We start from the raw sequence: 23,321 nt of genomic DNA, 5'->3' as shown, positions 1-23,321 counted from the left end.
ATAGCTAATGTATTAGACTTTGTGATTGACTACTCTATTTGATTACACGCATCGAAACGATTCAATATAATAAATTTAGTAACAATATAACTATAGCATAATGTCTGATGACGGTTTCGTGTGCAATATAAAGCCTATATTAATATTTCGCTCTTTATTTGGTTTCTATTATAATTGTTTTCCTTCAACAACAAAACAATACATATTTAAAACATGTCTCCTAATCGTGGGATTTTTAGTGATAGGTCTTGGTTTTTATTACTGGGCATATCAGTCAACAAGCCTTGGAATATTAACAGGAATAACTCAATATATTGTTTATTTTACCTGTTCTTTGTACACAGAAGAAAATTATATCTTGAATTACTACAAGTTTGATGCTTTACTTGATGACAAAAAGCAGAAATATATTTATTACAAATTGAAGCTCTATTTAGGGATATATACTCTTTTAAATGTATTTGCAGGTCTTTTTTTACCTTCAGTGACTTATTTAAATCACGACAATTGTCATTGTGAACCCTGGAGATCAATCTTTAAAACGTTTCTACATTTGGCTAATGATCTTGGGAAAGTTACAGTAACGATGTATTTTGCGCTATTTTATTGTCGTATTAAATTATTTTGTATGCAAATACGATCTGAGATTTGCCAGAATCCGAACGCTTTGGAATGGCGAAAATTTATGAAAATACACATTCAAAATTTAAAATCATTGCAAAGCGCAGACTACCCATTGAAGTTACTGGTAAGATGATTCATATTTTATCATAATTGTTATTTTTATTTCTTATACTTATAATAAATAAATAAAAAGGCCTTTATTTCCATAACCTTACATTTTCCAATTCTGATGTAGGTATTTGTTAGTAGATTGTTAAATTGTTAGTGATTTACTTATATCTAAATGTTAATAAAAGTTGTTATTGGCTATGGACCCCTCTTTGGCCGAAGGCCTCCTCCAGTCCTCTCCACTCAATTCTGTCCTTGGCGATATTTTTCCAGTCCTTTCCTGTTAAATCTGTACCTTTCTTTTGGAAATTGACCCTTCCTACATTGTAGCATTTCATATACTTACTAATACTAAATTAACTAAATTGATGCAAAAAATAAGGAGTTTCGATTGTTCTTTGAATAAATTTTCTTAGAGGTGATCGCTGTGAAAGAAAATATCGTAATATGTATACCTATCTATACGAAAACGTAGAGATTTATTCATTGTTTTATATTTTTGTTTGTCTCAATTTTAAATTAATTAAAAAAAAAATTACGTCACATTTTTATAATCAGACACTGGAAAACTTAATAAATGTGAGTTATTTTTTTAAATAAATGTTTCAGGCGCTTACCCAGATAGTTGTTACTGCTATAGAAATTATAGATCTACACTTTAATGTGGTGAGTATATTTAATATATTGTACAAGTTTATTTTAAAGTTTCGTAGAATTACAATTTTTCAGCTATTAATATCCGGAATTTAAAAAGCATACAAAACCCTAAGTCATGTGCCTAATTTATTTTCGGTCATGACGATTTAGACGTCTCATCGGATTATGAGAATGCATTTTTGTTTGAAGAGACCAAGTTCGGTACAGTTGTCTCTCTTGGAAATGCCGTGACTGAAATCAATACGAAGGATAATATTAAACATATTATATAATGTTATTAATTCATATAATAAGAAAAATATTTTAAAGAAATTATCTCACCAAATATTTTTACTTTAGTTTACAGATTATTCTTTCCAGAAGTTGGGCTTCTTGATGGTTGCTTCCTTACACAAATGTTTATCTTTATTCAGTCCAATAATAGTAATGGACATGGCTGTCAAAAAATTAAATAACTTGAATATTTATGTCGCCGGCAGGATGTTCACAAGCGCTGGTCAATATTTGTTACTTACACGTACATTGTATGTTTGCGTGTGTGTGTGTGTGTGTGTGTGTGTGTGTGTGTGTGTGTGTGTGTGTGTGTGTGTGTGTGTGTGTGTGTGTGTGTGTGTGTGGGTGTGTGCGTGCGTATGCGCGTGCGCGTGCGTGTCTGTGCATGTGAAATAATTTAATCTATTATTAAATTACACATTAATTATATCATACATAATTTTGAATTTAGAATATTATTAACTGTTCTAAATGATGCCTCAATATTTTACTTATCTTGTAGTATGATTAATATCTCGATTATAAATAAAATATATTTTCAGATGCGAGGCTACGTGCCGAGTACAGGCAGTTCCTCAATTGTTTAAGAGAGCGTCCACTGAAGTACGTCGCATTTCGTATCATGCCATTGGAGTCACGTTCGCTATTCAGATTACTGTACCTCGCTGTTGCTTACCTTATTTGCCTACTACAGTTTTCAAAAACATCTCAACCACCTGAAATTGACTCTAAAAGTGTCTAACAAAATTAAATACTATAAATATTAGTTATAAGAGCATTATGTAAGTACACTGAGTTATTTTATGAAGAAAAATTAATCTTAAGAATTATAAATTGTAATCACTATATATATATTAGAAGTTTTTTAATATCAAATTCGAATTACAAAGTTGTATCTAATGCTAAGGTAGAATTAAAAAACCAATGTTCGTCTCTCTACGGTATGTTTTGATATACAAGATTGATAGTTATAACTCTGAATACGCATAATTAACAAACAAAAGCGCTCAAATATTGTAACAGCGGGTTGGATGTCAATGCAGCTGTTGTGCAAGATAAGCGATGCAGCCATGGCGTCGAATCCGGCAGAAAGAATGCGTGGCGCAACTACTCTTGACAACTGCAGTTCAAGGACGGCTGCATACAGAACTTGAAAGCGTCGATTTTTATGCCTCAATACCGAAACGACCAGTCATAATAGCTAGTAGTAGTATCCATAGTGTTACATGAAACCTTTTATTAATTAGTCCTTTCCATAACATATATATTACTTGTTTAACCAATCATAAAAATAATAAACGTAATAAATAATTTCAACATTTAATCTTGTTTAGAATTCCTTATCAGAATTTATAAATTATAAGTCTTTCTTTATTATATATATTAATATAGAGACAAAACTTAAGTTATAAATGAAAAAAAATAACTAGCCCAAAATTTTTGATCTAAGATTTTATTTTTTTGAGACAGACGCTACAAAATGATTTGTTTTGCAAAAATGTTACAACAAAAAAATAGGAAATGGTGTTTATACTTAGAGTCTTACAATAATTATTAATGTATTGCATTAATTCTTTTTTTATTATTCATTATATTTCGGGAAAATCAAAAGCTTGGAACGGGTATGTATGTATTGATATTTTTCAATAATAATAGGTACAAATTTTTTTGATGTACAAAATAATAAATATAAGAAATTGCGATATTAAGCTATACTATGTTTCCGGTGAAGTATTAGAGTTGCCACATATTATTCTTTAATAATAATTAACAATATTTGTAACTAAACGAAAACGTTTTGTAATGCTTTTTACAATAACTGTTTATTCCTTACAAATTAAGTTGCAGCTAAGTTTTTTTGTAAATAAAATCGTTCGTAACATATTGATTTCGATATTTTTATTATCAGTATTTTAAACGATATTAAACTCAAATATAAGTACATTTTAACGGATATTGTTGAATGTAAACGAAATGTGACCATAAAATGCATCAATAATATATTTGATGTACAAAAAAGGAATTATATGTTTGAACTAGTGAGATGTGGAACATAGAGTAGTTGTGCGAGGTTGCTGCGCGCGTACCGACCGCGCTGTTGTGGCGCGCCGTGCCCGGGACGGCCCCACAGAGATGCCCATGTCTTGTGGTGGCGCTGTACGCTCTCTGCGGAATCGCGGCGACTCTCCTGCAATACGAACACGAAAATAAGCATGAAGTTCAATATTCGATGAAGTAATATGGGAGAACAGTCTTAGCGTCATCAAATTTAATACTTCAGAAAATTAACTTCCATTGATCGATATTTTAATTTTTAAAGCTATCCCTACAAACTGGCGATTTTTCTCAGATGGAGAATGAACCTCTCTGCGTCGGCACAGACTTCATACTGCATCGTTGCAAAGCACGCACCTATAGCACATCTAGCTTCAACCTTTGACAAGCATTGGGCTCATGTGTCAAATCCCGAAGCATCTTAAGTAGCACCGCTGGTTACGGCGGAGTTTGGGAGAAGAGGCAGAAGCGAAGGAGCTAGCTACCGGTGGTACCACTGCAGAAAGGGCAGACGATAGGACTGTCATGGTCACTTTCAAGTCAATACATCAATGTACAATCAATGAGCATCAATTCTACTCTCAGGTTTCCTACGGCCTGCAAATAATGTGTCTCTTCCGCCTTAGTGCAAATGAAACGAAGGGCCTCAGTTCCAATTGTTTTTGGCTACTATGACGATTACGGCTACCTGCAATCAGCCACCGTGAGGATGGACGGCTAGTAGCCGTCTGCACGTGCCTGCAGTTTGTTCCCGAAGGCAGCTCCTATGCTTTGAGAGACGATGGGTCCGCTGTTTATTTCGTTCACGAATAACCGGTGTCTACTTAAACCGGTATCGAATAGGTCTTCAACGTCGTAGCTACCTAAGAATTAGTCAATGGAAAGCGATCCTTTCCTCTTCCTCTTCTCTTTTAATTTAATATTAACCTCAGTCAAAGCGCTTTTTTCCGCGGTGATCGGTTGGAGTAGTCAGTGCATTGGCCTCCAATGGCCAGTTTGATTCTACTAGTCTTAATCCGATTTCTATAGCACGATCGATACGAATATTGGGATTGTATTATTGGGTAAAAGGTTAGTGATAAAATTTTATGTATAAGTAAAAAGCACCCAATAAAAAGTTATTGAAGAAAAGAACACACATAAATAGTGGATAAATAGTGACTTAAAAAATTTGTTAAAGAATAAAAACAGGATATATCCCTAATGGCAAGGTAGTTAATTTATTTTATTTCCGGTCCTAAATCTGGGAACTATCTGATCCTAAATATGTCCTTGAGCAGCTCTGCAGGAGATACAGGTTACTGGACACAGCATCCTCGAGACTCATTTTTCCCAATATCATACAAAACATACCTATTTAAAAATGTTATGTTAACATTAAATTTCTAGAAAATAATTGGTGAAAATATGTATATTTTGAATAAGTTTTGAACTTGCAAATATTTGTATCAGTCTTACCTCTTGTTTTTCACTTTTTACACGAATTTGATGTTTTAGTTCTCTTAAATAGTCAACATCCATAAGCTCCCGCCATCTGATTAAAAAAACGCAATAATTAATTGGAAAAATTTTCTGTATATAAACTCGTTATATGTTGACAATTTGAAGTCACAGGAATATTTAATTACATATACCTACTTAATACTAAAATAATTTTAAAATATTTTCATTGAGATTTAGGATATATTTCGAGTAATTGCAGATTTTTATAGTCAAAAAACAATTTAAATATTATTATTCAGATATTATCTTCCTATACATACAACAAACAACAACAGCCTGTAAATTCCCACTGCTGGGCTAAAAGGGAGGCTGGCCTAAAGGCCTCCTCTTTCCTTGAGGAGAAGGTTTGGAACATATTTCACCACGCTGTTCCAATGCGGGTTGGAAGAATACACATGTGGCAGAATTTCTATGAAATTTGTCATATGCAGGTTTCCTCACGATGTTTTCCTTCACCGCTGAGCTCGAGATGAATTATAAAGACAAATTAAGCACATGAATCAGCGGTGCTTGCCTGGGCTTGAACCCGCAATCATCGGTTAAGATGCACGCGTTCTAACCACTGAGCCATTTCGACTACCTATACATAACGAAAGAAAATTAATACTAATAAATAGCACTCTCGTACTTTACGACACTATCATTTTTAATCAATAAATTACTTGAGATTTTATCAATATGTACTACCATTCTTCAGGGCGATTAATAATATATCTTCCGAATGACATGACCTTTGATAGAAAGTTGTGACATCATCATGAGTTTAAGTATTATTGACATCAGCAATATTATTAAGCACCAATATGACCCCAATTTGCGAGTATAAAACCATATCAAATATTTACAGAAAAAAGTAAAAATATTTACTTTATATTTTGAAATATTAACTATGTTGGGTAATAATAGAAAAGAACCCTCTGAATAATAGTTAAAGTTATTTTCTAAATTTTTTTGGGAACACACTATGACATCATGGAATCATGCCAAAATTTTAAAAATAAACTACACAATTTTTTTAGGGAATTTTATATTAAAAATTTAATTATATATCAATTAATAAAACTAAGTTTTTGGTAATGTCAAACAAGGCGTCACTATGGTTATGAAATATAAAACTTTATAAAACATGATTTTTATATAAGTTGCAAAACTCGTATGGAAACAAATATGTATTTCACCACGACAAAGTCATCCTCATTTTAAAATCATGTTATGAAACGTGGCTAAGGCAAAAATGAGTTATTTCCAATGTGTTAGTTTGAAAAATTAATTAATAGAGTTTCTCTAACATTGCAGGTTTGCCTACTCGTGGCCTTCACGTGTCCAATATTAGAATATAACATAATTTTTTTTCTTATTTATCAAATTATGAGCAATGAATTGCTCCATCCAATTGTTTCGGGTGAAATTTTTCTTTACTATATATTCAGATTTTTAAATTACATAATATAATGGAGAAAAATCTTAAAACCTGGTTACCGATCGTTTGCTAAGTATTCAACTTACATAATACTTATACCTACTGAATGTAGGTATACATTATGTAAGTAATGTGCTTATTGAAGTTAATAATATAGTTATTGAATTATATTAAACAAATGAATTTGAACTCTTCCAGTCAAAAACAGTTACGTCACAATCACCAACAACTACTTATATTAGATATCAAAATATAGCATTGAACTTATAAGTTAGTTATTGTTTATTTAATACATACTCGCATGGCTGGTCCGGAGGTCGTGTGACATCGCTCGATGGCAGAGTTCGAGCACCAACGCGCCTTCTTCTTGCTAACAATGGAACAAGTTCTATGCCTCCCGTCACACGTAATATTGTAGCCTCTGGTGTTAGTTTTTTGTTTACGACATTACTTTCTCTGTTGTCCTCGTCATCATCAGGAATTCTGCGAGTTACTCTTTCTCCATTAGATAACCTTTTCACGAATTTACTCTTATTCTGGTTTCGTTTTTGTCTACCGTTTTTATTAGAAGTATATTTAATTTCTTTGTCTCCACTTTTAAATTTTTCATCGGTGCAGTCATTATTACTTGGACTTAATTGTTTACCGGGTATGTCAGGTAATTTTTCAACGCTGGATGGTTTTATATTTTCTTTATTTGGTGTCTCATCTTCATTGGGACAGTCGTCGACTGTCTTTACTTTAGGTAAAGTAAGCGACGACCTATGCCGCTTGTGTTCACCCCTTAATTTATTAAAAATTTCATTATTTGTCCAACCCTGAAAATTATTAAACCAAGCTATTTAATTCACGTATTTTAACATATTTGTCGTTCACAATATTACATAACTTGCTTTACCATAGACTTAGAGAAATTTAAGCCAATATCTCGAGGGTTCCTCCAAATCGTCCCACCAGGTCCAGGCTTGCCCCAAGGTCCATCCATCGTGTGCTAAACGTAAAAATAATAATGTAAAAAAGGCTAAATTTCTAAAAATATGACTTTTAATTTACCATTTTGCGCTCGTATTCCAAATTGCGTCTTAAAGATTCCTTTATTGATTTCTGTCTCTTTTCAACCATTTCATCTGAAACACATAACAGTTAAAGCTATTTACAGCCATCTACTTATTGTGTCTCTTTCTGTAACTAGTTAATTTCACGTGATTTTAAGACACATTATGAATCTATAAAACTAAGATTAACAGTAAATAAAATAGATAAAAAATTAAATACGACATTGTGTTTGTTACTATAGCAAGACAAATGAACGTTCTTCTGTAAAACCTAGTATTTGTTTGTAGGCCTGTTGTTGGTTTGGCGTCTGCTTATATCTAATATCATTGTCAACGGTTTGTCGTAAAACATCGGCGTAACAAAGTTGCGGATCTTCGCGGAGACGAAGCGGTGTGCATCTGTGCCGACGGGGCGATGACCACCCTCGGCAAGGTTCGTGTGCTGCTACGCCCTGCAATTTTAAAGAATACAAAAGAAATAGCTTTATATGTGTTGATGGAACGAATTAGATAAAAAATATTCGTAATTATTGTACTAAAAAATACTAAGAATTAAAAATAAAAATATGGTTTTAATCTGCAGATATAAAAACTTATGTGTTTTTTATATAATGAAAGTTGGCTTGATAGAAATAGACGATATGTGTAACTTTTCGAATTATATATTAATCGAATTAAGCGATGGAAATGCCTTTGAAACTGATCAACAAATCTATTTTTTAATAAAAGTATATGTAGTGTTTGGTTACAATGAACTTAAACATTGTTTAAATTCTTTACCGCGAAAGTCAGGACATATTCAGCACACTTTTAAAGTATTCGCGTTATGTCACTGTCATCCGTCGGGCCCGCCTTGCAAACGTAATGTGACCCTTGCCTTATACAGATTGATTTCAACGCTTGCTTGATTACAATCATTATAACCCCAAGCATTGACGACGAGGCACGATGCTTGTTTTCGAAACATTTTTTTTATGCCAATAAATCGGCGTAAAGTTCAAAAGTTGAATTTGACTTTAATCTAATAACGCTTAATATGATTAGCCAATAAAGTTAATATTTGATAAATTCCTAATTTATGCAATCATCTTAAATATTAAAATTATGATATGTTTCGTAATTATAATTTGTTTCATCTTAAAATAGACTTTAAGAACGTATTTTTTTAAACATTTGGCCTTGGTAATCGTCAATATAATATATTTACAATAAATTAAGCAGCGAAAAATATTTCCAATATCAAAATATACAAAAATCTCTGTTTTGATTATTCTCCATTTAAAAATGTTATTAATTTCATTTGCTCAAAATTCATTTCATTTCGGAAAAAAATATAACAAAGCCTAATCAATAATTAAACTTGTGGGTGTGGTACCAACCGCCCACGAAATATTTTTTAATCGCCTTTGGCCATTGTAATGTAATGTAATGACTGGGGCCGTCATATTAGAAAAACATCTATGTTTTGACATGACGTTTTTACTTATCAAAGGAAAGTGAGTTAATTTTTAGCAACTTAACAGTGCCTAAATGAACTACCTTAAGCTCATCTTCGGGGTAGATACCAATAGCACGGAGGTTGCAAAATCGTACGCTCCGAGGGTTGGGCGCACCGCCACCTGCGCGACCCCACGGCTCGTACGACGCCAGCTCTAATCGGGCCTAAGAAATTGATAATCGTAATTTTAATTAAAATTATATGTATTCATTTTTGATGCATAAAAGAACACAAAAATAGAAAGCATTACTGAATGTCCATTTGTTATTTGCACTTATTTGTATTAATAATTTTCCTCGTAATATAAAAACACATGATGTAAAAACATCGCACAGAAAACAGTGTGTGTTGGATGAAATTCTGCCATATGTGTATATGTGTATCTGCCAGCACTTATAGAAGCGTCACGGAATAAGCTCCTTTAAACATTTTTCTCAAGGGGAGAGAAGGCCTGTTGCAGCACTGGGTTATTTAACAGGATACTTTACTCATATTGCAATACCAAACCTTCAATAATAATGTGTTCAAGGATTTAATACAATTTATAAGTACATCATTATAATACTTGAAATTCACCTTCCTTTTTTATCATATCAAAACCAATTGTAACTTGTGAGATATAAAAAATATAAAAATTATTTCTCCTCGACATGATTTTGACTTTCTCTGACTCTGGCAAACAATGAACAATTGGTGGTTATGTGAATTTCTTCAGCATGTCCATTTCATCTAGTACTTGTCATAAATTTTGCTGTCTGTAGTCTATTTCAACCACACGAGGACAAAAGTCAAATAAACAACGTTCGTCTTCGAATCGATTTCGAAAAAATAGTGTTTTGAAATTAAACGAAACTTTTTTTGCAACTTTGTAAGTTAAATTAAAGCATTAGTAGTATAAGTATTATAAATAAAGATGTATTAGTCAAGATTGTCAGTAATGCGAAATATAGCTGAAGTATGAGGAAATTGCATATGATAATTTCTTCTACAATTGGAATAAGCTAAATGTAATAAAAATGATAGGCATTAAATCAAAATGTGTGACATGTTATGTTGACGTATGATTAATGTTACATATCGGTAAAATTGTCTATATATCCATATTTTAACTCTCTCATCAACCTCAATTTTGATTAATTGGTTGAGTAAGTATATAAATAATATCCAACACTACACATTATTTAGCTTTGTGCAAGTGACAATGACCAAAAAATGTAATATAATCAATAATTTATCTCTTGTAAAATGCCACAATAGACTTGAAAATTATAACAAATAAAAACTGTTTTGTATAATTTTCATTCACCAGCTCACCAAAACACATATCACCACACACGTCTAGGATTCAATTAATCGGCGGAATTTTCATGTCTTTATTCGCCGAAAAAAAAATTGATAAAGATTTGAATAATGGTTTTGTAAAACATTTGATACCAAGTTTGAGATAATCTGCGCATACCTGCTTCTGCTGTTCAAACTTCTCTTTAGATCGTTGTTCACGTTTTTCTTTTGCGAGCCGTTCGCCCTCAGCACGAGTTTGTTCGGCCCGTAGTCGTTCCCTAGCCCGTCTTCGCGCCGAACCAGAAGACAGAGCACTTAATCTCCTACGAGTAGGTAGTACCAACATTATCCTATTATTCTAAAATATACATAATAGAAAAATAATTTAAAATATAATAACTTAATTGCTCAACACTTAGGAATATTTTCATGATTTATTTCCTTACCTAATACCTTTAATATTTTATATAATTTATATGTCATATTTAGTTTAATTAGTTTTGAGAAAAATCTGCAACGTTCACTTAGTGTTTCCAAATATTCTTTTATGAATTTGAATAATTATGAAAAATATAAAGGATTTTCATAAATAGAAAAAATAGAGTGTAATCAAGGGTTTGGAATCAATATAATATCAAAAGAATTAATATCGCGAGAAGTTTGAAAGCAAACATAGTTTTATTTGAACGAAATCATCAAGATTTGTAAGTCCAAATGTAACTACTAACGGTCAATACGACTAACAAACTCAAAACTAATTAAATTGGAATTGAAATAACATCGGAATAACTATCGATTTTAATTTAATTTTAATAAAAAACAACTTTGGAATATTGATAAAATGTAAGCTTTAGAATAATATAGCCGTGAACTTTAATAATACAGCAAACTGTCTATTTTCTCTCAAGCTAATTGGACGGTAATCCGACACAACCGGAAAGTCTTCAGGCACGGGGCAAGATTTACGAGTTTTCCAAGACACGGAAGTGCAATCACTTAACTTTTCACCTCCGAATAATTACTAAAGATTAAAAAGCAAACAGTTCATATAACTTTGAAGCCGACTTTGAATTTCATTCTCCAATCCTATTCCGATCAGTTAAGATTGATAAATCAAACCACTAAACCAACGAAAGGAACAAGTCAGTTAACTATTACTGAAGTGCATTTTATAATCAGCTAATCAACTTTTGACAAAATATTGATCCAATAAACAAATATTAAAAATATATGTGATACAATATCTTACCTTCGTAATCGACGTGAATGCAAAGCAAACATTTACACATTAGTTAAGAAAAACTGTAAAAAATTAAAATATAGAGAAAATATTTAAAAAATATCCACAACATATAAATTACATAATGAGTAAATTTTAAATAATTATTAATTAATTTGTTTGCTCTGATGTTGTATTAGAAATGTTTGTAAGTATGAATTTTATGTTAGTTTTTGTATGCAAAAAGAAGGAAGTCACTAAAAGCACTGATTGTAACTACACGAAATTTGCCTTCCAACTGCGAACTTGGTATATGGAATAAGTAAATATAAATGTGATGGCTGCACGCTTCAGGAAACGTTTCCATTGTCCTCGTCGAGTATCACGGTACCTATTAAAAACTTATTACTTTTGTCTACTAATAATTATTTTCTAAAGTAATGTAAAAGCAAAAAGTATAGGACGAAATGTGTCGAGTTTTCAGCGTTAATACTATCAAAGTCACCAAATACATATATTAAAAGACCAGTTGTGGGCATTTATTCATTAAGCTATGATTTCTCATTAAGCGTCGCATAGTGGTATTAAGGAAAGAGATTAGTAACTAGGTTTGTCAGTCGATATTTATTACTCTTGATATCTATTATTGTAATTTAAAAAAAATTACATTTAAACGTCGTCGTCAAACGTCGTAAACGATTATGAACCTACAATTATCGATCTTAGGTATAATAACTGCTTGTATTATTATGACTTTAAAGTTATTGTCTCTTTAATTGTTAATCATATGGATTAATTACTATATTAATTAAAGAAAATGAGATAGATATAGACAGTTTTCAAATTTTTACTAATTGCTATATTTCTAATACTACTTAAGTTGAAAATTACGATTGTAATTAACTTACAGTTCACTTCACAACACGTTCGTCTTGCATGCTACCTCGTTTAATTTTGATTTGATACGAACCATAATGAATTTAGCAAATCATCAACCATGATGCTTGAATTGCGGTTCGAACGATGTATAGAAATACCAATTCTCATAAATCGTTTTATATTACTGTACAAAGTATGTCAAAGCGCCTAGAATAAAAATATATTATTTATTCGAACCAAGGCTAGCAGACTAGTATACTTTTTAATTCAGGCGTATTCTTGGTAGTGGATTTATCGCGAAAGCAAATTGATGTTGTTCATTCATTTTAAGGTATGTTATTGTAATTAATAAATATTCTTACATTTATATATTTACGTGGAGAATATTTTTCATACATATTGAAGTAGTTTTCAAATAAATATAATGTTTATTACAGAGTCTAGAGTGGGTCAAATATTTTATATTTATTAGTTCTGGAAGTGTTATATTTACAAGCACGAAAAGTATTTTTTATTTTACTTAGACTTACATTTTCCATTATTTTTTATTTGCCAGAAACGAATTAAAAAAGATAGGATCTCTTACATGAAGTATCGATAAAAAATATCGTGAATAAAAAAGCTTTCAAAAGGTTTTGGCAAGCAAAAATTTTTGATTTGCATATGGCGATGTCACGTTACCTTTCTGAGTTGTCTTAAACCTCAAGTACGTAAATTTGCATGAAATTGGCTGAGTGGTACTAATATCAATTACAAGTGTAACGATATTTTATTACAATTCAAGTGATTACATCTCTATAAATAACTCTTAAAATAATCGATACACAAAATATATTTACCACAATGCTTTGTATGCGTGTAAAATTACTAAAATATCTACGAATAAATGTAGTCTAGAGTACCCATATTACGTAAGAAATATTAAACATTCCTGCTTGGTAGTAACTAAGATGTGATGCATTTGGTGCTTATGCACTCACACATCCTTCAAACCGGAATATAACAATTACTTAGTGCCTACAGTTTGGCGTTAAAATATCTCATAAGTGGGTGATACCTGCTGAGACGAGGTAGAACAAACTCCACACATTTTATTCGTTTAGAAATAAATTAGTCCTATGTTTATAAAAATGCAATTAAAACTATTGATTTTGATTACAACTGCCATCCTAGTCATCCATTATGCTATGAGGGGATACATTTAAACCGTTTCGACTAATATTATGGGAAATTCTTATATATGTAATAAATTCAAAACAAAAAATTAACAGTTCATGTGTCAATATTTATACCGTCAACATATTTCCCGTCTCCATATAAAATATCATAATAAATAAAAGTATATGCTACTTGGGAAGATTATCAATTTTGCCCGTTCCTATAGGGTGATTACATTTTTCATGTCATTTTTCAGAAGGCATTCGCTTCGTCCTGGCGGTACCAGGCGCGGCTCGATCGATATCCGCAAACACGACACATTGTTATTGTATTCATATAGTATGATGAAGTAGAAATGTCTTTTGTATTTATTTAAAGCAGAGTATGCCCTAGATTTCGTTAAGCGTTAGCTTTAAACATATCAATTGATTAATAATATTTAGTATTTAGCCCTCAGTTATTACGTAAGTAAGTAAGTCATTTTATTATTTAACATCAGCCTATAAATTTCCCAGTGCTGGGCTAAGGCCTCCTCTCCCTGTGAGGAGAAGATTTGGAGCGTATTCCACCACGCTGTTCCAGTGCAGGTTTCCTCACGTTCTTTTCCTTCACCGCCGAGCTCGAAATTAATTTAAATACCCTAAATTCCCATGCCTGCTTATGGGCCGTTTTTGATCGGTAACATTCGAAAGCGATTTTTGCGGTTATTCCGATGCTTCGAGTCATAAGCGAGTCCCGCGAACCAAGTGCCCTCACCCCCCATTTCAAGTGGGGGAAACGTATAATTCGGCAGCCTGCTCTATCTTATGAATAATCTTTACCTGGTATTAATTCCCAATTACCTTCTAGCCCGCCTTGACCAATCTTGTCTTTTATACATTGAAAGTCATAAAGTTATGGCATATTTCTGTCAAAAAATTCTCTACAGCACCCTAGAGTATACGTCAGTAGTGCCTGGCAAGCACGTAAATCCTTTGGTCTTGGTGAGCTCTTTCCGATTGTGTCAGATTGCCGTTTCAATAGATATCGAAAGGGTAAATAGATGGCACCTGTGTTGTAAATGCGCTGGTTTACTTCTGCACGTTAATAGCGCTTTGAAAATGAAAATGAAAATCCGAGATCTTAATCGGGCAACAGTTTTGATCATAATGCCAAGTTAATTGGAATTCAATTGGAATGCTTTGCAATTTGAAAAAAATAACATCATGTATTTTACGGCCACAGATTATCGCAAGGTATAGATATGATATGACAAGATCATAACGTTAACTAAATTTGGAATAAACACATCTTCACATTTTTTGTCTCATTTCTCATATTTTATTGAACTAACATAAAACCATAAGTAGTGGGCCTCCTGCGAAAGTTCGTATATTCAACAGATTTTTAGTAATTTCGAAACCTGTGACAGGATTTGTTTTAATTTTATTTCATTGTAAATTGGAAGTACACACATCTTGGCGCCAAAGTAATAAAACCTTTGTAAATGAGATTTAATATCAAATAGTCTCAGTTACAATAAGAGTTTGTCGGTAATAATTAATTTATTTTAGTTACGTTTCTCATTTTTTTCTTATACAGTTTTAGTTCCGCACTCCGGCCTGTATCTTTTTCCGCTCTCTAATATATTTGTTAAATAGCAAAAAATTAGTAAATTGCAATTAAGAATTTTATTTATTTTTCTACACATCTATGGCTGAAGCTCTTTAAAATGAGATGATACGATTTTCTATGCGTAGTTAGCTAATCGTCCATTTATCAGTGGGACAAAAAACGGTTTACACTATTAATGTATAACATAGTAATGAATACATATACACCAAAATAATGTGGTACATTAGTTTTGTATTATTACTCGTAGTCTCATGTGTTAGTAGAAAAACAGCGAAAAGACAATTCTTTTATTTGTAAGTAAACAGAATTTCCTCTTGAATATAGTAACTAGACATAACCAATATATCCTAATACTAATAAAATAATATGTTGATATTATGTTTCGATTAAAGCAACATGGCTTGTTAAATCTAATTTTTTAATAGATTTTTTTTTAATTTTTTTTATTTGCTTCTTATATTTGTTAACAGTGTGTCGAAATACTTAAATTTACTAAAATTCATAAATAAGAATTTTAGAGGCCCTATTTGATGCATAAAGTCAAAAATATAAATAGGTACATCAGTCAACCTCCGCATAGCGCACCGTAAAGCATTTTCAAGAATAGAAATAGAAAAAAGTTATTAAATATTGAGGAATATTAAAATAAAACAATATTTTTTTTAAGTAATGTTTATAAAATTATTCGTGATTTACCATTTTACAAAGTTAATAAAATAATATTTACAATCAATAAAAGCTATGAATATGACTACATATACATATGTAAATAAAATTCATTGACTCCCTTTTAACATTACAATGTACATATATCATCTGTAGTACCTCAACTCCTAGCTGACACAATGACTAAAATAAAAGAATACGTAATAACTAATAACATTATAATTATACATTTCTAATAGAATATTTTAATAAATCGTAACAGGTATGTAATTATATATTCCTTTGTCTTTTATTATTTTTACTTTTAGTCATTAAGTCGGCTTATTTTCGAAATAGCTAATAATTATTTATGTAAAATAAAATATTACTTTTATACAATGATCTTTAATCTTTATTTCGTTATTTCTGAATAATTTCTATGTCATCGTATTATTTACAATCAACAGCTAGTATAACTGTTTTATTTTTATTTATTTTCGTTACTTAAGCGTTATCGACGACGTCGCCTCATCGACGCCGTGCACATTCGTACAACACTATCAAATTAATACTATATAAGAACATACATGTACATGTACACCTCTACTACGCGCGTGTAAACTAAAGAATTTGAGGTAATTGGTTTCGAAGAGAACGCGGGTAACTTATCCAATGACTCAGTATTTACAACGTGCAAATTAATATGACATAGCCAGGTCGGGAAATGTATCGCTGCAGTCGCGCATATCTATAACGCTATACTTAAACAGAAGAATTGCACAAAAACGAAGAATAAAAACATGGACGTATATAACTAGCATATTATATCTATATACAAATTCGTCTACGTTATATAAGTAGACCTGCTTTAAATTTAACGTTGAGCATGATATTGTACACTTATGTACAGCGGTATCCGGTAACGAGTTGTCACAAACACGCTCGTCCAGTGGCTTGTATCGGTCGCAGGCAGTTTACGATGAACATGACATCCAAAGGAAACTTAAAGTAAATCAGGTCACATAAGTGAGGGAAGAATATATTTGTAACAAATAATAAGAGAATTACACATTAAATAAATAAATCATTCACGTCGTGCGTTCTCGGCGTCGAGTTTTCGATTTACATACGAACTCAACTCGACTCGCCGACTATCACTCGACGGAAATATCTACGACTCTATCGACATACCATCTCACACACTTGACACTGCACACGCACACATCACCGCAGTGTCCAAACACAACTAACCCACACACTCATATCTTAATCATATTACAACTTTAACGTCAATCTACCTTCTAAAAGGTATCCAAAATTCTGTACTACGTCTTACGAACCTTTAACCGATTAAAGGTAACGGGTAATACGTTTCCACTTCGAGAGCACTTAGAAGTTCACGACGACCGCACACGTGATGGAAGTACTCCGAAGCGTTGTCGACGAAGAAGGTTATATATATACATACACGCCGGCCGAGAACCGTGGATGCCTTTCGGTTTCGTGGTGCGCATGCGCGGCTACTTGATCCTGTTGAGCACGAGGTCGGTGGTGACCACGAGACCCTTCTGGTAGGGCGAGTCTGCCAGCTCGGCCGCCAGACGCGCCGCCTCCAAACCGTGCTTGCGCGCCAGGAAGCGCGTCTGCTCCAACCCGCGAGACTTGTGCACGAGCTCGAAAGCCTTCTCCACGTCGCCGGCCTCTTGGAACCGCCTCATTATCATCGGGTTTAGCTCTGGGTACTGGAAGTTTTAATGATTCGATTTAGTCGGATAATATGCTGCGCTACGCATCTATAGTTTGTTCGCGTTAAGAATGCAGTGAGTTGTCATTGTTTACCGGCTTTACTTCGCCCCCTGACCAATCAAATCTTTTTTAACAGCAGGTCGAAGGTGTATGCATATTTGTGTTAAAATTCCAACAAATTATATTTGTTTTTAAGACTAAGTATAATGAATTTAAAAAATACACATTAAAATAAAAAATCGAATCGGGGTGTTTAATCAACAAAATTCTTAACACTATATACAATCGTTTGCGAATGTCCCCATCGCGATGTAGAAATTTACATATTTTGATATAACGTCATCTAGTAGGTTACTTTAATTATTACGTGTACAGCTTGGATAAATTAAATATAAATATATATATAAACAAAATTTAAATTATAAAAATAAAAATATCAGTTAATAATTAATTAAATGTGAACTTGACTTTGTAATTTGAAAAGATTTGATTGGTCAAAGGGGGCGGAGTCAGGCCGGTAAACAATGACAACTCACTGCATTCTTAACGCGAACAGACTATAGTTTTGTTTTCGAACTATATTTTTAAATTGAGAAGTGGAAACGATTTCTAAGCTACTTTACTCCTTTTGTTGTCAAATATAATATAAATACATCTATGTTTGTCTAATTGATAAAATATCCAATTTAATCGAAACGAATAATGCCTTTAACGTCTAAGATAATGAAAATCATCCAAGGTACAGTCATAACTTTTATTCCTGTTACCATAATAGAATCGACCTCCTTGCTCTGACTGCGTATGACAAAGCACAGTCCTATTTGGGGACAACGCCCAAAGAGATAATTATGAGATAAACTAATATCGTCATGTCACAAACGTTTATGTGTATAATACGTGTAAAATATTGAGCGACCACTTAATTTATAATCAGATTGCTAATATATCTTGCCGCACCCATTCGCTGTTTACTCACGGTAAGATTATTTACATTAGCACTCTTATTGGATATTTCATAGAAGTTGATTTTTGTAATTGTCAGTTAACAAACATATACCAATCGCAATAGTCATCATATCAATTACAAATTATGAAACTTGACGTTTAAAAAGCAAAGGCTATAAATATTTCGCTTTTTCTCAATTAGATGTCCTGAACTAGAAGAAGTATAGCCATTTTAGTATTTTGATATTAAAAAGGCTTGGAAAGTAAGTAAAGAGTAAACAAAATAATAACTTAAATACCTTTTCACATGCGAACAGGACAGGCGCAGTGGCCAATCCGAGTCTCAGATCGGCAGCGGTGGGTTTGCCCATGGCCTGTGCGGAGGAAACAAAGTCCAACAAATCATCGACCAGCTGGAAGGACAGACCGAGGTTCCTTCCGTACTGGAATGCAAGCTCACAAGTATTTTCGTCTGCACCACTCAGGAGTGCCACCTGGAACAATGAACATTCATTGACATATTACAATTACTCTTATATGCTCATAAAATTTGAAATAAAACTAGTTTTAACGGATTTAAATCGCGTTTATTAATTATTTTTATCGTCCCGACGTTTCGAGCACTTTACAGCGTTCGTGGTCACGGGTAGACTGTAAACGTAGTTTTATTTCAATGTGTAATAATCGTAATTCTCATACTCACTCTCATACAAACTCATAAAATCTATTATTTTTTGTATTGATAAATTGTATAGTATAGTTCATAATATTTACCGCTTTAACAGAATTAGCGATGAGCGATGCAGTTTTTCTATACGTTTTTGTTAAGTAGTGCGCAAACCGTTCGTTCTCAGTCTCCTTGCTGCCGAGCTGCATGAATTCTCCTTGGACCAAATCTGTGACCACCTGAATTAAATGATTTATATTGTTACAATACATTACATTAGCTCATATTATCGTAGAATTTATAATCGTTACAATATTTGCGTTTCGAGGCAGATGTATCTGTATTATGTACCTATTTAAGAAAACAAAAAATATCGTCGATTATAACAAAACAAACGAAAATCAGTGATCTCGTGACTACGGCTATACATTTCTGTCCAAACTTCGGGCGATTCTATTTCTATTCTAAGGAAAAGTGAAACGTAAAGTACATTGTAAAGTTTTACGACTAAAATGAATGATATAGAATAACAATATTATTTTAATTCCAAGCCTTTATTTTATTTAGCGAATACTTTTTCTGTAACGTAATAAAACTTTGTCATATTCCATTGGAATTCAGAAAATATAGCATTTTTTGAAAACGACGGACAAATCACGATATAAATTAAATAATTCGGTGCACTTGCAAAATGTTAATTCAAAGACGTCTTCGTAAAGGAAAACATAAACCTACGATAAGTAGCTTCGGCAAAATTATCCAGAATATCTTTGTTCATATTCTTTATTTAAAGGGTAAAACTTAAGGACAGGAAGAAAGAAATGTTTGCATTATTTAGTTGATTTATATGCTAACATTCATTTATACGCTAATTAATCATTGTAACATTGAAATTGCCAACTTAAGTAATTCGAGCGAAATAAAATAAATAACTATGCCCAATAAAAAGCGTTAGATGTCTTCACACCTTTAATGTGCGTGAACAGGATGCATCGCAATATAATGATTTAATAGCGCTAGTAGACTTCAGAAGGTAAAGCCTACTATGTATACGCAAGAGGAAATATGATTTAAGAAATAAGTAAAAAATAATTTAAAAGCGTATTTACCATTAATTACTTTTGAATGACTTGACAAGTAAAAGGGTCTTTTTTTATATTTATAAAGCAAAGCAAGCAATTATTCAATCTAGGTTTAGGTCAGTTAATTTGTTCCTTAATAACTTTTTACGTGTTTAAGTAGTGTAATTATTTGTGAAGCGGCAACAAGTTTTGCAATGAATGAATATTCAGATCAACGAATCTATCAGATGTTTTGCATACGATCGATCTTAAAAAATGTGATAACGTTTCGTTTGTAAGTACCTGACTGAGTACAAGAGTGACCTCGTCACTTCGTAAGCGAGCTATCATCATCGACGCCACAGCGAGGATGAAGTCGCCGGCCATCGCTACCTGAAATATAGAAAAATAATTATAAATTTATTGTTTTGTCACATACTTATTGTAAACCAAGAAAACGCAGAACATTAAATTCGGCAATATTAGTTTGGTACCCATATAACAAATAGCTAAAGTTACTTAAATATTTTAAAGGCTTCTTCTTTGCGGTAGATTCTTTAGATTAGATCTAATTTTATTGGCACAATATCCTACATAAAAAAAAAGTTTTGTACATAGTTTAAAAAAGTTAATTGATAGTCTAAAGAGGTAAGAATCATTTCAACAACAGATATCTATATCAGCGTAAGTTTACAGTCTCTAAAGACCGTTATCATAAAAGTTATTGCCGTAACATAATATCTTAAACTATTTTATCACCCATTTCCAGTCAAATGTGTCAATTTCATGATAATTACGTAATAAAAATCATTGATCCTGAGGTTTTAATGTACTTATAAAACTACAATGACATACATTTTGAGCTGCTATGTGTTTTAAGAGGATTCTAAAGAACGCATTGTCAAGACGATATGTATATATTTAATATACAAACTTGCAAAAAATAATCATAAGCTTAATACAATTTGTTATTATATACCATCTTATATTGTGGCATAAAAAAGACAATAAAAAACAACAAAAAATTAATTTATTAAAATAATAAAATAGTTCTAATTAATCATTGGTTTAATAGTAATGAAACACAAGCCAAAATAGATACTGAAGTCATTAGATTAAATTATACTATCAATGATTATTCTGTACACCGGTGGCGCTCATTTCTCCGACTGCCACCAAGAATGTGTAGAAAGTCGTGGTGCCGTCGCATACTAATACAGAGCGGGCGTTTCGCCGGACGCTCGGCCGGTGACTCGGCACCCGGCTTTCGGAAACACACTGTCCATTAACAAACACTGGACACTGGTTAGCCTACATCCATTGACCGGCTTCGATACACCTATATATAAACCTGGGTGCGACCGTGAAGAACGTCGGAACGAAAACACGTTCATTTTATACAACCATTTGATGTTTTAGCCGCTTACCGGTCGAGACCGATTGTTTGTCCTTGGATACATGATTTACTATCTAAACATACACCGAATAACAGAATATAATAACCGTTACAAATACTATATCGTACGAAATAACATTACAAAAAATATTGTATATATTATACTTTCCAGATGCCTAATAAACACTTTTTTATAAAAATGTACAACAGGTGAAAGTTTGTCGAAAATTATTTAAAAACTCTTCATTTTAATATCTACGATTCAAACTTTTTATTGCATTAACATTTGTATAATGTTTATACAACGATTTGAATATATAATTCTTACTTTATTTTTTTATACTTTATTTCGGAAATATGTTTTTATAAATTAGGTAAACATTGTACAGACTCTGATGATTTAGAAGTGGGTTTCCGGAATATAACGGAAGAACAGGTTCCAGGGGGATTTTATTTGTAAAGTAAAACTTTTTTCGAAACATTTCTATCAGATGTTATTGTAATCGGTCTAATTTCCTGTTATGTGTGCTTTGTGGAGGAAGTCTATGTTTGAATGTAAACAGAACGCATAAATGTCGATATTTACTAGCAAACCTACTTTAACCGACGAATAATTTGCATAATTGATCATACGCATTGCCCTTTAGGGTCAGTTCAAAACACTGCAATAAATTAAATTTGGCAACGTTTTATGAACGTCTGTTTGTGTGACTAACTCTCAATGCTAAAGCGTAAGTCATAATAATATTACGAATGCTTTTTCAGCTTTTACATACAGTCATGGGGTTGCTCTATAATACAACTGAAAGGAACGAACAGAGCACGGAATAAATAAGTTATTTCAGGTTAGTTTATAGTCTAGACTCTAGAGAGATGTAATAATATGTGTATATTTTGTATTTAGTTGCTGTGAATCGTAAATTCTTAAGGACAGATTATTTAGAAATAATTTTTTGTTAGATAGGCTTGACAAAAGCTTTACAGATTCACCAATCCACCTCCACTAGTCTCACCACATATTCAATCGCCAAACGTCATACTTTGTACAACCAGTATGTACGGTGTACATATATTTTAATGGATGATTGATTCGATGTTATTTTAAATACAAAAACATAGCGGCTTACAATTCAAGGTTGGTAGCGCATAGACGATGTAAGAAGTGGTTTACACTTCAAGCAGTTGCCAAAGGTGGCCTCAAACATTGGCTACTACTAAGCTCGCAGTCAAAGCCATTTATCATCAGGTTTTTCTTAAAATAAGTATACGAATACAATTCGAGAGATTCTAAAACATTTTGAAATAAATGTTACAAAATCATGAAAACTAATGACAAAGTTTAGCGATAGAACGCGGTTTAATAGAATAACCGTAGCCGTTTTATTTCTAAGTTAAATCGAAATAGGTTAATGTTTCTTGTATAATAATGAGAGTCATTTGAACATTTTTTTTCTCATATGACCTGAATCTGCACGTCTACGTCAATGCTCTCGAAATAGTCGACTTCACTATCACCG

At 32.3% G+C, this 23,321-nt stretch overlaps 2 protein-coding genes across 2 annotated transcripts in view; both read right to left on the bottom strand.

The window, feature by feature from the left end:
* Positions 1-3,572: 3,572 nt before the first annotated feature.
* On the bottom strand, positions 3,573-10,820 carry LOC124532457. The gene is made up of 8 exons (XM_047107360.1): positions 10,653-10,820; positions 9,235-9,357; positions 7,967-8,147; positions 7,694-7,767; positions 7,539-7,631; positions 6,938-7,458; positions 5,176-5,251; positions 3,573-3,850 (listed from the first exon to the last, which is right to left on the bottom strand). Exons 1-8 carry the CDS (start codon positions 10,818-10,820, stop codon positions 3,686-3,688), a joined length of 1,401 nt encoding a protein of 466 aa, XP_046963316.1. The 3' UTR covers positions 3,573-3,685.
* Positions 10,821-16,305: 5,485 nt separating this feature from the next.
* The window catches only part of LOC124532272 (all trans-polyprenyl-diphosphate synthase PDSS1), a 33,876-nt gene continuing 26,860 nt past the window's right edge, over positions 16,306-23,321 (bottom strand). The window contains exons 5-8 of the mRNA XM_047107083.1: positions 20,712-20,801; positions 19,455-19,586; positions 18,980-19,174; positions 16,306-17,731 (exon numbers count right to left, since the gene is read on the bottom strand). Coding sequence (XP_046963039.1) covers positions 17,510-17,731; positions 18,980-19,174; positions 19,455-19,586; positions 20,712-20,801 — 639 coding nt within the window. The 3' untranslated portion in view covers positions 16,306-17,509. The remainder of the gene's footprint in view (positions 17,732-18,979; positions 19,175-19,454; positions 19,587-20,711; positions 20,802-23,321) is intronic.

This window comes from Vanessa cardui, chromosome 9 (genome assembly GCF_905220365.1).
Source record: "Vanessa cardui chromosome 9, ilVanCard2.1, whole genome shotgun sequence".
NCBI lineage: Eukaryota > Metazoa > Arthropoda > Insecta > Lepidoptera > Nymphalidae > Vanessa > Vanessa cardui.
The sequence above is the reverse complement of the archived record's forward strand: the minus strand, read 5'-3'. Positions and strand labels throughout refer to the sequence as shown.